The sequence below is a fragment of the Onychomys torridus genome, chromosome 3 (genome assembly GCF_903995425.1).
Source record: "Onychomys torridus chromosome 3, mOncTor1.1, whole genome shotgun sequence".
In the NCBI taxonomy this organism is placed as follows: Eukaryota; Metazoa; Chordata; class Mammalia; order Rodentia; family Cricetidae; genus Onychomys; species Onychomys torridus.
The window spans coordinates 40,267,402-40,283,999 of NC_050445.1; the positions used below are offsets into that span (position 1 = coordinate 40,267,402).

Genomic DNA, 16,598 nt, shown 5'->3' on the forward strand with positions numbered 1-16,598 from the left:
AAAGTTAACAGTGACTGCCTCTGGTTGTTAAGCTTGTGGGTGATTTTTCTCTCTTCATCACATTTTTACATTTGTTCCAAATTTTCTACAATGAGTAAGCATTACTTTATGAAACAAAAAAGAAAGGTTTTTTTTTTTTCTTTTTCAAAGTCATACTGCCTACAATTTAGACTAGATTGTGTGGCCCTGTCACCTTTAACTGGTAAACTCTGATAGGTCAGGCAGGTAAGTTCATGAAAATGTGGCCATGGCTCAATGTAACTTTTTTAGAACTTCTCAATAATATACACTACCTAGAAACCTAACCAGCCAGCTCACAAATGTAAGCTTGTGGTGCAAAGCCAGAGTATGATGGCTCAAAATAAAACTTCTTACTGCCAAGAAAATGGTAAGTGATTCATGATAGACATGCAGATTTGCTAGGTGCTCTTTTCAGGGTCCCTACTCTCAAAATTCTAACACACGTATTTAGGAGGCTAAGCAACTCTAGTCACTGAGGTCCAGATGAATAATACATGGCCAGGGGCCCAAGTATAAACTCTAAGGATTCATGTTGACTACAGGCCCAACCTGGGATGGCCATTTACTGCCCTATCCTATCACATCGACAGCATCTTGGAATCTTGGTTTTTGACCAGTCCGTATGCAAAACTACCATATGCTTGGTCCATACCCTTCGAGAACCACGGCGGCCCCGCAGCTTGGAGGGTGGAGGGGCCAGCTGAGATTCCCCCAGATCAAGAGTGTAAGAAGGCGGGGAGGCAGCACGCATGCTCTTTACCACCTGGATACTGTCTTCAGCTAATGGAGGCAGGCCCAACTCTGCACGCTTCTGTATTTTGAGAGCCTGCAGGTGCTCAAATCCACCAAGTGTAAACTAGAGAGTAAAAAGGAAAAGGAAGGTTATCCAATATCTTCTGGTCACCCGTGAGCATGCTGCATTTCTGTGTTTGGAAATATATATATAAATATACATGTGTGTGTGTGTGTAACAACAACTAAAGAAAAAGAGGCCATGGATTTCAAAGTGAACAAGGAGCAAGAATGGGGGCATGGAAGGTGTTAGAGAGGAAAAGGGAAGGGGAAAATGATGTAATTATATTGTAATTTCAAAAAAAGTGTTATAAAAAAAGAAGAGAAGCGAAGGGAAGGGAGGGCAGTCACAAAGTCAGAGAAACATGGACAGAAGAACACCAGCTGTGGATTCCTCACACTGCCTCTTGAACAAGAAGAAACAAACAGTTATCACTTCAGTCTGAGGATCTCTAGGGTCAGAACAAAACACAGCATGATTTGTTGACCGCTGGAAACAGCACTAAACATTAGAGGGGGAGGGCCAACTGGAAACCATTTAAAACTAGGAGACAGTCCTCCCTTTGTTGTGCTTTTTGGGCAGGGTCTCAATGTGTAGCCCAAGCTGGCCCTAAGCCTTCAGTCTTCATGCCTCAGGCTGCTGAGTGCTAGTTTGACAACCACGTGCCACTATGCTCGGCACAATCAATTTTAAGGAGCACATTCAGATGCTGTGATGTCCTAGAGTCACATAGTTTCCTCTGTAATCAAGAGGTGGCCACCCTAGGAGGCCCACTGAGAGGGTATGCTGTTCCTCCAGCCCTACAGGATGGGAGACAGAGGGAGACTATGGGATGAAGGGTCAGATTAAATAATAAATAAATTATTAGCTATATGCTTGCAAGGACACCCATCCTCTATTGGAAGAAAAAGCATGCATTAATCTTAACATTTCATGGCTACAGAAACAGGTACAGAATTGTCCAAGGTTCATTGGTATAAACAGATTCCAATGGTCAGCTAGGGTTCTTTCTATGAAACATGAGTTCTTTTAGAGAAAGGTGCCATTGCCATCTTCAGCTTGTGGGGTGGCATCCAACAGATTCATCCAATAGAAACAGAAACCTGATGATCCAAAAATTTGAAGACTCCAGGTGGGCCTTTTGCTCCTGTCAGCTAGCTGGGGCTAACAGCTGGCCTATTCTGCTGCCTAGCTCTGACCAGGTGAGATGGGAATGGAGATCAGCCACTCACCATAACCACCTTCCAGAGCAGAAGCAGAACCTTCTTTATTGGAAAGTGAGGGGCCAGGCCACTGCAGAATTTGGTAACCATGGAAAAGAGCAGGAGGGCAAAAGGCTCTTCATTATGTGTGGGAAAGCCTGGGGTATAAAGAGAATCAAGAGAAAGAGAGATGAAGTAGCTGATATCCTCCCCTAAGACCCTGAGTCTGGGTACACTGAGGAAGGCACTCACCTCCCCTGAAAACTTCCAGAGCACTTTGTCTTGAGAAGGAGGCATAGTGAGACCCCAGAGGGAATTCCCTTAAAGGACAGGATTGAGCCTATTATGGTAAATTAGTGGGCCCCACCCCAGAGGTTATTGAGATAATGCTTTCAGGGTCATACCAAATAAGAAGTAACAGTAATGGTGTCACTTTCTAGCTAAAGGCATTAAGGTATTTCGTGGGCCATACTTCATTCTTTACTTATTTACATTGATAAATGTATTTTTAAATACTTTCATACCCTACCTCTCTCAGAAGACCACTTCAGCTTACATTAGGACAAAGTCCAGTTTTTAAGGAACTTCAATTCTTTCTCCCCACAATATGGATTCATGATGAAATGGGAGAGGAACGGTTATCCTCATTTCTAACCAGGGGAACTAAGACACACAGGGTGCAATTAAACCCAGCCCTCGTGTCCCATGAAACATCCCTGTCTTAAAAAAGAAAAGATGGCAATTTTAAAAAGAAAAAGGGACTATAGGTCCGCTTCCCTACGCTGGGCAGCCACTACTTCCCGTCCACCCTCAGTCCTCTATACCCACCCCTCCTCAAGTGCCGCTTCTTACTTAATTCAGTTCGGAAGGTCTCTCGGGCTGTCCTCCACCCACAGGGGTCTATTTCTCGCTCCAGGCGGATATTTTCCACCATTAGGTACATGACACTCAGCAGCACCCTGGAGTTACAAAAGGATCATAGGAGATTCCCAAGGCAGTGCCCAGACTATTGGTACAGACTTCAAGGATGACATCAGTGGGAGTCCAATCAGGTAAGATTAGTTAAAAGGCAACTTCTCACTCATCCGGGATTTGAAAAAAGGGTAACCCGTGCTAATCACACTTCTGTCCAAAGCCCATGGTCCCCCTCACTCACCTGAGCTCAGTGCTGTCAGCAATGGAGACAGCTGGTTTCCGAAGGGCACTACTAGAGGCCTGGCTGTTGCTGCCATGGAGAGGAATGAAAGAACAGGAAGCCGTAAGGTCTCCTTCCTCCCTATGCTCTCCCTCACTCTTCACACACAAACACCTGCCATTCCCTGGTTATGCATCCACAAGGAAACTGATCTAAGGTATAGGAGCCATAGAATTCCCTTGCTACCTCTGTAAATCCTCATCTATGGTGGAGACAGGCAAAACACAGGGTCTGTGATATCAACTTCTCTTGTGATTCTGCACAATGCTTACCACTGTGCTAGACCCAGAACAGACACTAAGCAACACCTGACAAATAGTGAACAGACTATATTCAGTGTATTGAAAGCTCCTGGACAGCAGGCACGAGAGGAAGAGGGTTCACTGTAGGAGCAGCAGCAGATAAGGCCACCACTACAGTCATCACTCATGAGGGAAATAATTAGTCACGTTGACAGGAACTGGTCTGTTCCTCTTGTGTTGTGCTTATCATGGAAAAAGTTTCCTTCATGAATGGCAGAGCTGGGCTCAGCTGAAAAGGGGGCTTAGATTAAAAAGGTCCCAACCCAGGGCAGGCCTGTGAAGCTCAGGCCTGCAGCTGTACTTGGTTCAAGTGTGGGGAGCAGGGACATAGGACCCAGAAAGCTGTGGGGAAGCTGTCAGTGAGCTTCGAGTGGAGACGTGAGTAGACTCAGCTCTCCAGGGAAATCTACTGAGGAAATCCACAGACATGAGAATCCTTTCTTCCAGAAAGTTTCTAAGCCAGCCCTCTCCTAAGGCTTCTCACTCGATTTCCATGTGGAGTAGCTCCAGGAAGGCTGAGAAGGTTCCCATCTGATAGAGCAGGAAGCAGTTGTATCTGGACCAGTGTAGCACATCGACCTCTGAATCACATTCCCCAAAAGTGCCTGGAGGATCAGACAGTTACAGCAGGAGTTGAGAGGGGCAGCTTCCCCCGTTCTTTCTACCCTGCCACGTGACCCGAAAATTTTCCTAATACTCTGCAGACCAATGAGGCTAACAGAATTTGGGCAGTGCCCATGAGAACTTCTTTAAATGACGGGTCAGTGGAGAAAAGAGGTAGTCTCCTGGGTAAGTCAACCTTAAATCCCCGCCCCCCACCAGCCGGAAGTAGATCCTATGATAAGAAGAGCTCAAGTGCAAACAGTCTGTTTGGGAATGGATGGATTTTCAGGGATCATCAGGAGAGGAAGGGGAGAGTGAGAGAGGGAAGGGAGGCAGCTGAAAGAGTTCAGTCTCAGGGGACTTCCTGGAAATAGCACAAAGCAAACTCAGAGTTATCTCACTCAGGATTATCTTCTCCATCTTGTTAGTCGTTGTTATGAGGACTGAGTCTGGTAATTCTCCCTGCTTCCTGACTGCCCAGTATGGGCTACAGACAAAGCCCTCGGGAAAAGGATCTTGGTCTTGGCAGTTAGAAGTTGGTTGGAGCGTGGGGCCTGAGATTCACAAGCACCACCTTATTTACTGCCCTTTCCTCGTTTTTTACAGTTTTTAGTTCCCAATCTGTCGGGTTGCCAGCAGTCCTCACATGCGTGCTCTTGGAGCTTATTTTCATTTTCTAGCAAGACTATCTCAATGCTCCTTCCAACGCCTGGCTAACATGTTTCTTCTGGGAAGCTTTCCCCAATTAATCTCATTTAGTTCTGGTTATCTCCAAATTACTCCCAGCATCCCCTCCTACAGCTGTGTTGGCTTGGATCTTCCAAATGCCAATGAGAAACCTCAGTGCTGGTGCCAGGGCACAGCTGATGAAAGCAGTATCTGTGCTGACTCTATTGGTGGTACATTATCAGCTCTCCCTACACGGATTCTTTTGCCAATCTTTATATACATTTAGAGCCCAGATTTAAAGGGGAAAAAATCCACGTAAGAAGTTCCGACATGCATAGGGTACGATGACTTATGTCTGTAATCCTAACTTAGAAGGTAGAGGCAGGAGGATCAAGAGTTCACAGTCATTCTCAGAGAAAAAGAAAGAAGAGAAAAGAGAGCCGCCAGGCTTGATAGCATACATCTTTAATCCTAGCATTTGTGAGGCAGAGGCAGATGAATCTCTGTGAGTTTGAGACTAGCCAGAGCTACAAAGTGAGACCTTGTTTTTAAAAAGAAAAAAGAAAGGAAGAACCTGATGTGCTTGGTAAGATAGAGGCAGATCCCAAGAGATCCAGAAAAGTATCCAATACTGTCTTGATCTCCTTACAAGGACAGGCTACTCCTAACATGGCAAGACCCGTCACTGAGATGTAAGAGACCCTGCTTTACCCACTTTCCTCCCTGGTTTCTACCCCTATCAAATTAGTAAAAACAGACCCTTACCTTGGGCTAGATAGAGAACAGCCCGGGCCACCTTAAGCCGCTGTTCCCTACTGACCACCTCCAGTCGGTCCAGAAGTCCCATCACGTAAGTCTTTTGGGCATCTTCTTCCAACTCCAGCCATTCCTTAGTGTCTTGCACTAGGGATATAAAGCCATGCACAGCTAATGTTGGCACTGCTACTTCTTCCTGGAAAGGGCCCTGATAATATACCCACCTCTGTTCTCAGTTCCCAAAAGATTCTTTTCTCCAAAACCTTTTCTTACTTAAAACAGGATTTTTTTTTTGTTGTTGTTGGTTTTTGTTTTGTTTTTGTGGCACTGAGGATTGAACCCTGGGCCTTTTACACGCTAGGCAAGCTCAACCACTAAGCCACTCCTAGCCCAAGCTTTCCTTACTTTTGTCCACAAGGTATAGTCTGTTCTCTGCCTTTCCTCTCCATGCATGTCCAGCTCCTGGGCATCCTTACAGGCCCACCACAAGAGGACCCCTTCCACACTAATGTCCAAACCAAAAGCTCTGCCCTGAACACTCTTTTACATTTCGAGTTTTCCTCTGGGTCTCGGCTTCGTGTGTGCTATGCACATCTCCCCACTGCTAAGTGAAAATTACTACTACATCTGCCTCCTGTATCTCTGACACAGTAGATACTCACCACATATTGGTCGAATTAAAAATTAAATTGCCACAGAGAAAGTAGGGTAACAGAGCTGAAGGGATCACAGCATATAAGTCTACTACTGGTAGGGGCAGAAGTTAAACCTGGAGGACTGGGTTAGGCACAGGACTCCACCGGGCAGCAGGGCACTAGTTCAGCCTTGCCGAGCCATCCCTCTACTTCTCCTGGTCTCACCTCTTCTCCAAAAGGAACTCTGTATGCCATATGCAGGACACGGAAGGTATGTGGTTGTGAAGGGGATGTAGCTAAACTTTGATTTAGCCTTTTACGAGATCAGACTGTTACATCAATGGAGGGAAATAGCATGTTTCTGTGAATAGGGATGTAGCATTACCTTGAGTCTTGAAATCTTCTTCAAAGCACCTCCTGTTAGTGGTAAATTCCAGGTTCTCTGTGTAGCTGTATAATTCTGTAGCAGAAAGGCAAAAACAGTCACATTTTAGAAGCCCCAATGAGGAATCTAGAGTACAGAGGATCATTTGAGGGAGCTGAAGGTTCCAACATATTCTTGTGTCCAATTCAATCTGGAGCCAGTTCCCTCCACTTCAGAACAGTTAAAAATAGCCATGTGTGTCCCTGGGTGATTAAACTATCAAATGGGTCGTCCTGCCAGAAGGCTGGCGGCGGCAGAGAGGGAAGCCAGCCTTCGACATTTGGTCAGGGCCAGCAGGAGGGCTGGGGTACAGAGGGCCTAATGCCATCACTTCTGATTCTTAGGGCTGCAGTTCATTCCACTCTGCCAACCCAGGCCAGAACTGTCCTATCTTTAGGGAAGATAAGGGCAACACAACTCGGGATCTTAGAGGCGAGATTCTGTGCTGTTTGGGAAGGACAAGGGCTGGAAACACAAACGAACAAACAAAAACCCACATGCTAGTTGGCAGCCATTTTCTTTAGCTGAGAGCTTCCTTGAAGGGTACAGAAATTTAGGTTCCTACATATGGCCACCTGGGCAGATGATGTGGTAAATCATGTGGCAAGCCAAGGGTTGCCAAAAGATTTTGTGTTTAGGAAAATCTAACCTTTGACTATAAAACAGGATAATGATGTCCCCTGTCTCTCCAGCACCAGAATATTCACTCTGCATCCTCATTTTACAAAGATGATTTAAAAATCAAGTATCTCAAAATCTATTCCATCTATATCATGAAGTAATAGGAATTTACTTATATTCTAGCCAACTAGCTAAAGATTGAGAATTACTTGGAAGTTAGAACTCTTAAATCTTGTGTCTCAGAATCTGGGGATGGCCAGAAACAAATCTCAACTTTGAATCTTAAATATTAATCATTAACTCATTAATGGAAATGTGAGTATAGGTGTTTTTATTTACTTTGATCGGGAAAGCCCAGTCAGGAAGATAAACAGTGCTGAACTTTGTCTCTTTTTTAAAAATGTTAATGAAATTTCATATACAGATAATTATAAAATACATTTAAGATAGCCATGTATCTTTTACTCAGATTAAACAAATACAACATTTGTCATATTTCCTTCAGCCAACTCTCCAGTCTTACTCCTTTCTTGGGAAGTAAGCATGAATTTGGCATGCATTCCTCACATGCCCATTTTTAGGTTTTTACTACATATGTATCTGTCTGTAAACAATATACCAGGGATGGAGAGATTGCTCAGTGGTTATGAGCACTTGTAACTCTTACAGACAGGTTCAATTCCCAGCACCCACATGGTGGCTCACAACTATCTATATCCTCACATCCAGAGTACACATGTAATACATACATGCATTCAGGTAAAAACACTCATACACATCAAGTAATAATAATAAATCTAAATGTAACAATGTATTTGTGATAGTGTTATATTTTTAATTTTAACATTATCATAAATTGTATAATTTATTTTTGTCATTGCTTCTTTGCCTTGACTTTGTTTTGGCTATTTATTTGTGAAGTATGTTGATACGGACCAATTATATTAATGGCTTTATGCAGACTGACTACACTTACATGCTAGTTTATCTATTCCCCTGCAGATGGGAATTTAGGTTGTTCTTAATTTTTCATAATTAAAAACAAGGCTGAAATAAATGCTTTTTTGTGCCCAAGGATAAAGTTCTTTATATTATACATCTAAGAATAAAATTACTAGGTCATAATATGTGCACATCTTCAACTTTATTAGATATGACCTAATTGCTTTCCAATTTTATACCCTGCACCTTCATACTGCTACACACAGCAGTGTAGAAAAATGCTCATTAGTCCTTTGAGGTTTATTTAAAACATGAACTAATTAATTAATTTTGTGTCTGTGTGTATGGGTATATGAGTGCCATACTGCACATAGAGAAGCCAGAACATAACTTGTGGGTGTTCGTTCTCTTCTTCCATCACCATATGGGTCTGAGGTTTAAACTCAGATCACGAGGCTTGGTGGCAAGTGGTCTACCTGCTGAGCCATCTTGCCAGCCTTCAAGTTTTACAGTCTGATGATTGTGAAATAATATCCTGTTTTAAAAAATGTTTTTTCTTCATTGACTAATTGAACATATTTTCAGATGCGTGCGCGTGCGTGTGTGCGCGCACACACAAACACACACAAACACACACACACACACACACACACACACACACACACACACACACTTTTGTGGTGCTGTGGATCCAACAGAGAGACTTGTGCATGCCCCTTTATATAGTTACTGACTTTCTGAGAGTTCATATTCTTTGTCTCCTTCCCTATCAGGTTAGCCATCTCATCTTTGTTTCTCTCTTTCTCTCCACTGATTCACATTCTAGAGTCTAATCCTTTGTTCACGGTTAAACCTAGCTATTTCTGTCACTCACTGCAAAATTTATTCACTGTGCTTATTCACCAGAACTTCTGCAAAACTGTTTGTCTTTTTATCTGAAAAAGCATGTCTCAGAGTGTCATTTCCATGTGACAGAATATTTAACTTTCACACCATCTCCACCCAAAGCTCCTTTATTAATAACTAGCATTCACAGCACGTGTAGCATGGAGGCCCTTAATGTGAGGAGATCACGTTTGCCCTATTCTAAAATTCCAGACAGGGAGGAGCAGCTCCGAATTGAAAAAGGAATGGGATCACTTAACCCCAGCTCACAAATATCTACAGCAGAGCTGGACTATCACTGGTGCAGGTGATAGGTCCAGCCTTACTCAGTCAGCCAATTACCCATAATCTCCTTCAGCTGCGGCTGGAATTTTAACAGGACAAGTGTTAGGGAAAGGAAGGAAGACAAAGGAGAGAGAGACTGGGATAAAGAAAGGGTGGCAGAGAGAACAGGCACACAAACACATGGATTATAGGATGAGAGAGGCAAATAATGGAAAGTGGGGAGAACTGATTTGAGAGTGCAGCAAAAAACAACAACAACAACAACAATGATGGGGCTGGAGAGATGGTTCAGTGGTTAGAGCACTGGCTGCTCTTCCAGAGGACCCGGGTTCAATTCCCAGCACCCACATGGCAGCTGACAACTGTTTGTGACTCCAAGATCCAACACCCACATACATGCAGGCAAAGCACAAATTCACATAAAATTAAAAAAAATTTTTTTTAAAAAAGAGAATGACTAGGAAAGAGGAATAGACTGAACAAATGAAGAATACTACCAACAAGGGGAATTCACAGAAGGAAATGCAAGAGAGATATTTGTTATTGGGTTGGGGGGGACGATACAATGGTAACAGCCCTTGTTCAATAGCTTTTGTTAAGGCCAGATCAACTGCCAGGGGAGATTACAGGCCCGTTGCTTCCTCAACCATGTTTCCACTCACTACTGACCCATCTATTCATACCTGACAACTCTGCTGCATGCCCGTCTGCATCTCCATATTCAAACTCCAGAGTAGGGCAGTCCACAGAGCCCTATAATAGAGAAAAATTCCAGTAATGGGAAAAGAGGTTGTCAAAGAAAGAATATACCCTAGTTTCACCTTTTTTCCTCTCTTGGAGGCCAAAGTCAGATCAGAGAAGCATCTAGAAAATCTTAATTGGCCCTTTCATCTGAGAGACAACCTCCCCTTTCAAGCTAAAATCTGAGGCCCACGAAGGGAGGGCTGGTGGGATTCCTATCCAGTATCAGAAAGTCTACAGGACAGAACAATAAACAAGAATGAAAGCAAGGCGCCGCAACATGTGCCTACGATGCTCCATTCTGGAGGCAGAGGCAGGAGGATCCATGCTTAAGGTCAGCCTGGGCTACATACACATAGTGAGATATTGTCTCAAATAAACCCCAAGGAACGGGGAATGTTGCCCAGCTGGTGGAAGCCCCGAGTTTGATCTCAAGTACCCCATCAACTGGGTATGGTGGCATACACCTGTAGTCCCAGCACTCAGTTACATGGTGACTTGAGGCCAGTCTGAACCACATAAGACTTTGCCTCACAAAACCATAACCAACTAAACAAACAAAAAGAAAGCAATGAGCCTATATCTAATCTACATGAAACAGAGACCAGAGGAACATCTAGCTCATGTCTAGGAAAAAAGATAGGCAAAAAGCAAAAGAGGAGGACTGAATTCTGGCCCAAGTTCTGTCATTAGCCCACTAAATACGTCTCATGCTGAAGGTTCCTCATATACAAAAAAAAAAAAAAAAAAAAAAAAGAAGGAAGAAAGAAAGAAAGAAAAAGGTTTTGAGTTCTAACATTCAACAACTAATTACCCAGAGTTAGTGTAAATAAGGTAGCATTTACATTCCAAGCTGTATCAAATAATGAATTTCCTGAGATATTGTATGTGTAATCCACTTTAAAATATTTTAATACTCTCACTCTCAAACCTATTAAGATTTTATGAGTGTTTTTTTAGTATACTTTTATATGAACTCTATTTATTTAGACAATGCTGGGATTGCAGACATGTGCCACCACCTGGTATATGAGTTGTTGGGAATTAAACCCAGGGCTTTGTACATGCTAGGCAAGCACCTTACCAAATGTGCTACATCCTTAACTATTTTCATGTTTTGTTTCTTTGAGACAGGGTCTAATTCTATAGGCCAGGATGCCCCAGAACTCATTATGTACTCCAGTCTGGCTTTGAACTCAAAGGACAAGCCTGCTTCAGCCTTTCAAGTATAGGATTTCAGTTGTGAGTCACTGTGTATAGCCCTATGTGAATTTTTGAAATTCTGAATTTTGCTAGGCATGATTGCACAAGCCTTTAATCCTCATACTCAGGATCTAGAGGCAGGAGGATCTCTGTGAATTTGAGGTCAGCTGGTCTACATGGTGAATTCCAGGACTTCCAGAGCTACATAGTGAGACCCTGTCTCAAAAATCAGCTAAGCAAAAATAAATAAAATTTGGATCGTGGTTCTGTTGCATACTATGTAACCATGGCCAAGTTTACTTCTCTGTGCCTCAGTAGAGTATAAAGTAAACATTTGTTCTTTGCCCTGGGTTCCTAGCACAGTGTTCCTAAAATCCTTAGAACATTCTGATGGTATTGTCTGTTACTCAGGAGCCCATTAACTATACCAGAATTAATATTACTAATAACTCATGGTGGACCCTTATATAGTTCTAAGTAAGGACTGACCCTACCAGAAAAAATAAGCATGTTGTGAAGCTAATAAGCATTGCTCTTATGATGGTGGGGTGTGGACCATAGATTGAGCTCAGTTGCATGGCCAGTGGTTTAACTGCTCCCTATCCTGCTCCATATGAAACCCTGGAACAGGGGCTGAGGAGCTAGTTCAGTCAGCCAGTAAAGCACGAAGCGCTGACAGTCCTTTGAACCCATGAGTCCATGCTTGTAATCTCAGTGCTGGGACAGCCATCCTGGCCAGCTTAGGCTAGTTCCTCACCAGTGAAAAGTCCTTTGTCTCAAAAAACAAGGTGAATGGCTCAGGAATGATACCTGAGATTACCTCCTTGGCCTTCACCCACGTGCACACACATGTTCACATCCAACTGCACAGAAAGGAAGAGAAGGTGTGTGTGAGAGTATCCCTGAAACAATGACTTGCGGTTTAGGTGTTGATTAAAAAAAAAAAAAAAAAAAGGCTGTACTAAGAGGGTGGTGACCCTTAGTTAGAGAGGGCATAGAATCTCTGCGCCAATCCAAGCCCACATCTTGTCTTATGAATCTCTTCTATTTGGTTGTTGCTGATTTGTACCTTTCATTTAAAAATTAGAATTTTAAGTATATACATCCCTGAGTTCAGTCATTCTAGCAAATTATCAATCTAGCTTGACAGGGGTGATGGTAACCCGAATTTTTAGTTTACCAAGAAGAAATGTATACAATCGCAGAACCTCACTTGTGACTGGCATCAGAAGTAGGGGCAATCTTGTGTATGCACTAACCCTGGGTAATTAGTGTCAAACTGGAATTCACATGTAGGACATTTGGTTTGCATCAGTAATTATTGTTGGAAAATGCTCAGTTTTCTCATCCATAAAATGAGGACAATAATAAGACTTTCTTCGGAGGGTTATTGTAAGGACTGGTGAGTTAAGTACAAGAAAGGCCCCGAGCATTTCTATATTTGTGCCACTTGTGATTCTCTTCTAGCAATTGTTTCAGAAGCCCTGCAAAGAAAACTATCTTCTCTAAGGACTGCCCTCTGCTGGAAAGCAAAGGGGGAAGGAAAAGCAGATCTGGACACTGCAAAGCTGATAGGGGACATACTGACAAGCATGTCCTTTGCATTAGAAGGTGGAGGAAAGCTAATTTTTCCAGCAAGGCTTTTTGGAGGCAATGAGCCCAGACAGAGATGGTTACCGCAGTTGTTCATCTGCAAGCATGAAGAATGCAGCTGCAGAAATTCAGCAGGTAAACAGCAGTGTCAGGAGAACTCTGGGTATCGACACTGAACTAACTCACTGGCAAAAGCAAAGTACTGTGAGAGCCTTTTCCTGACGAAAGCTGTGATAGGGGAGGATCATTACTCTACTTCAGAAGGGCGATCCAACGGAGCACTCTGCAGCCTACTTTACTTATTTGCATATTGTCTGTCTCCTCACCCTTCCTAGAATGCTAGCTCAAGAAGGGCAGAGACGCTGCCTTATTTACGGACATATCATTAGCACCTAGTAACTTCAATGTTATCCCCTGAAAATATTTGATCAAGAATAATGTCTCGCTTCTTCCACTTGGTGCAGCCAAGATGTGAACAGCTCTCTTCCACCATGCCTCCCACCATGAAAGACCTCTAAAACCATGATCCTTTCCTGAACTGGGGGATTGGGGGACGACCCAAACAACCAATGTCTCTCTTGGTGAAGAAGGTACAAGGCACATCTAAAAGAAACTCATAGCAAGGAAACCTTGACTGTGCAAGGTGCCGACTTTGGGGGTAATGTTTCCCCCTCTAGTTTTACCTTTCAGAAAACAGGAACTGGGGGTCTGGGGGAAAGCTCAGTGGTAGTAAACATGCTTAGTTTTGTGAGGCTCGATCTCTGTATAACCAAGTAGACAGATCACTTTGTAAACTGTGACATATTATTCAGACAAACCACCGTGGACTTGATTTGTAGGACCCCCTCTGCCACTTAATGAGAATGATGAGTTATAAATACTGACCAATTAATTATATGAACTGTGCTAAGCACTTTATGTTCAATTATTTATAGTGTTAACCCCACTTTACACAAGAAGAAACTGGAGCTCAGAGAGGTAATTTGCCCAAAGCCACACAGATAATAAATGGCAGTGCTGAAATTAAAAAACAAACAAACAAACCAAAAACAACAACAACAAACTGGCCCGACAGACACTGGACTTGGTGGTCTTGGCCACTCTCTTTGCCAGGTGTCTGATCTCAGAAAGGTTGGTTTTCTCTCTTTTACTCCCTAGATGACCACCCCACCCCACCCTCTGCCTCTTTTTTGAAGCTGGGGATCAAATTTAGCACCTTGAACATGCTAGGCAAGCACTCCGCCACTGAGCCACATCCTCCAGCCCTGTGTCTTTTGCGTAGGAAAATGAAAGGGTTGGGCTCACTTTGGTGGCACACACTGTAATCCCAACACTTGGGAAATGGAAGCAGGACGATCAGGAAAGAGCTCAAGGCTCTCCTCAGCTAACACAGTGAGTTCAAGCCCAGCCAGGGCAAATGAAACTCTGTTGTCAATGGCTTTTGCCCTGAGCTGTCTCAAATAAGTAGACAAAGATGAAATCAGTTAAAATAAGGGCTAAACCAGAAGACCTCCATAGCCCCTTCCATATACGACATTGCGTCCCCCTGACCAGCTCCCCCCACCCCACCCCGCGTGCGCGCAATCAGGTGCAGTTTTGCTCTTGACTGATATTTGGAAATTGGTTGGATAACGGTGTATGTGTGTGGTGGTGGGGTGACAATAATTCAGTCCCTTCATTGTCCTAGTTAGATATCCAAATAGTAAAACAAACAAACAAACAAACAAAAAACCCAAAAAACAAAACAAAACAAAACAAACAAACAAACAAAAACCCAAAAAACCCGTAGCTGGGACAGCTGCCCCGAAATGCCGCTCTGGTCCTGCCCCAGCTTTAATCTTTTAACCCTCCCAGACAGGGGCGAGGTGTCTGGGGAAGGCGCTCCCCAAGCCACCTCCATCACCCCGAAGGCAGGGGATAGATAGCAAGGGAAAGCAGGGGCTCCAGGCTGGTCTGGTCTGCTCCAGTTGCTGCAGTCTGGAGCGGGAGGTGTGCTGCTCGCACGCCTGCCCGCCTGCCCACCCTCCCCTCCCGCGGCCGAGCTCGGGCTCCCACCCCTCCGGGCAGCCCCTCTGCGCGCTGGTTCCCCACCGGTAAATGGGGGTCCGAATTCCAGCTTCACCCGGCGACGGCTATCAAGTATCTGGAAAGTATCTGTTAGGCTCTACCGCGCGGATTAGGGAAACCGCAGGCAATGGGCTAGCAAGCCGGCGACCCGCAGCGGGAAGGGACCGGGCTGTGGGCCGCGTCACCTCAGTCGCCGCTTCCCGCCGGCGGACGTCTCCCGGTTCCTCACCTCCGACTCCCGCCGCTGGCTGCGGAATGCTTCCCGGCCCTTGGGCGCACCCGGTTTCCCTTTGCCGCCGTTGCCGTTGCCGTTGCCATTGCCGTTGCCGTTGTCATTTGCGGGCGAGCCGACGGGCCCTGGCGCCGCGGGGTCGTCCATGCTGGGCCGGCTCCCTCCGGCAGCTCGTCTCAGCGGTTCCCTAGGGCAGCTCCGCGATCTGCCCGGGGCGACCCAGCCACCGCGCGCGCCCGGGGCCAGGCTCCGCCCCCTCCGCTCCTATTGGCTGTGACTACTCTCTGAGTCCCCGCCCCGTGTTGCGATTGGCCGATCAGCCAGCCAGAGGTGGGGGCTCTTTCCAGGAATCGTTCCCCTTCCCACCCCCGGCTTTTTCGCTGCGCTGTTGCGGGCAGCCGGGGACTAGTTTGGCTTCTCGCTCCACCTCTCCCGACCCTGAGCTCAGGCGGCTTAGCTCCGCGCTGCCTGCTCCTTTCAACGCGGTCCTGTCCCACGTAGCGGCCTGTCCCTGCGAGCCCTAGTCTCCGCCCCTGTTCCACGGCAGCCTACGTTTCTGCGTGACCACGGACCAGGACCCCCAGTCCTCGCAGCTGTAAGCCTGTCATACCCCGCTTTCTCGCAGAGAAGGGCTTGGCCCTTCGGGATAGCCTGAGCCACCACACCACAAACCTACCCTCTCTGGAAGCTATCTGAAGAGAACTCTTGGTAGGGAGACTGGGAGTTGCGGGGAGGGACTTCACTGAAATCCCCGACGCCCTCGAGGGGCTACTCCTCCCTCTGTCCCCAGCTATGTGGGCACCTCTCTCGTGGTGCCAATAGATAGCAAGCCCCCACCCTCACCCGCTGCTCTTTCCTTCCCCTCTCTAAAGCAATCCCTGGGCGGGCGAGAAGGCTCAGTGGGGAAAGGCAATTGCTTCTATTCTAAACCTAAGGTCTTGAGTTCTATCCCCGGGTCCCCCACATGGTGAAAGGAGAAAACGGACTGCTGAAAATTGTCCTCTGACCTCTATAAATACTCCGCGGTGTCTTCCCCCATTTCCACATATACAAACAATAAATACTTAAATTAAGAAAAAACAAAACAAAACCAAAACACTACACCCCAAGAGCTGGAGATAATTGGACTGATGAAGGCTGTGGGTTCTGACCTCTCCTGAATTAGATGGGCAGATCCGGCTTCACAATGGCTGAAGGGAATGAATGGGAGGGACCAAGTCGTTATCCTAAACTATTGCTTTAAGAAGACGGTGGTTGGTGAAGGGATCATTGAGTTGGGGGCTGTGCCAAACACTGCACTAGGTGTTTTTCTGACACGATAAAACACCATGGCCAATCTTCCACGAATCAGTTTTTTTACTAATTAGGAAACTCATAAGTGCAGAGAACGCCATGGGGTTCCCAAAGTATTATTTTGCATCTTGTCTCA

At 45.2% G+C, this 16,598-nt stretch overlaps 1 protein-coding gene across 1 annotated transcript in view; it reads right to left on the reverse strand.

Annotated features, from left to right (window-relative positions):
• Nucleotides 1-15,411, reverse strand: part of Strip2 (striatin interacting protein 2) — a 44,737-nt gene extending 29,326 nt beyond the window's left edge. Inside the window, exons 1-9 of the mRNA XM_036182338.1 lie at nucleotides 15,167-15,411; nucleotides 10,017-10,086; nucleotides 6,562-6,636; nucleotides 5,551-5,688; nucleotides 3,998-4,118; nucleotides 3,173-3,241; nucleotides 2,869-2,975; nucleotides 2,047-2,174; nucleotides 674-877 (exon numbers count right to left, since the gene is read on the reverse strand). Coding sequence (XP_036038231.1) covers nucleotides 674-877; nucleotides 2,047-2,174; nucleotides 2,869-2,975; nucleotides 3,173-3,241; nucleotides 3,998-4,118; nucleotides 5,551-5,688; nucleotides 6,562-6,636; nucleotides 10,017-10,086; nucleotides 15,167-15,316 — 1,062 coding nt within the window. The 5' untranslated portion in view covers nucleotides 15,317-15,411. The remainder of the gene's footprint in view (nucleotides 1-673; nucleotides 878-2,046; nucleotides 2,175-2,868; nucleotides 2,976-3,172; nucleotides 3,242-3,997; nucleotides 4,119-5,550; nucleotides 5,689-6,561; nucleotides 6,637-10,016; nucleotides 10,087-15,166) is intronic.
• Between the last annotated feature and the right edge of the window lie 1,187 nt (nucleotides 15,412-16,598).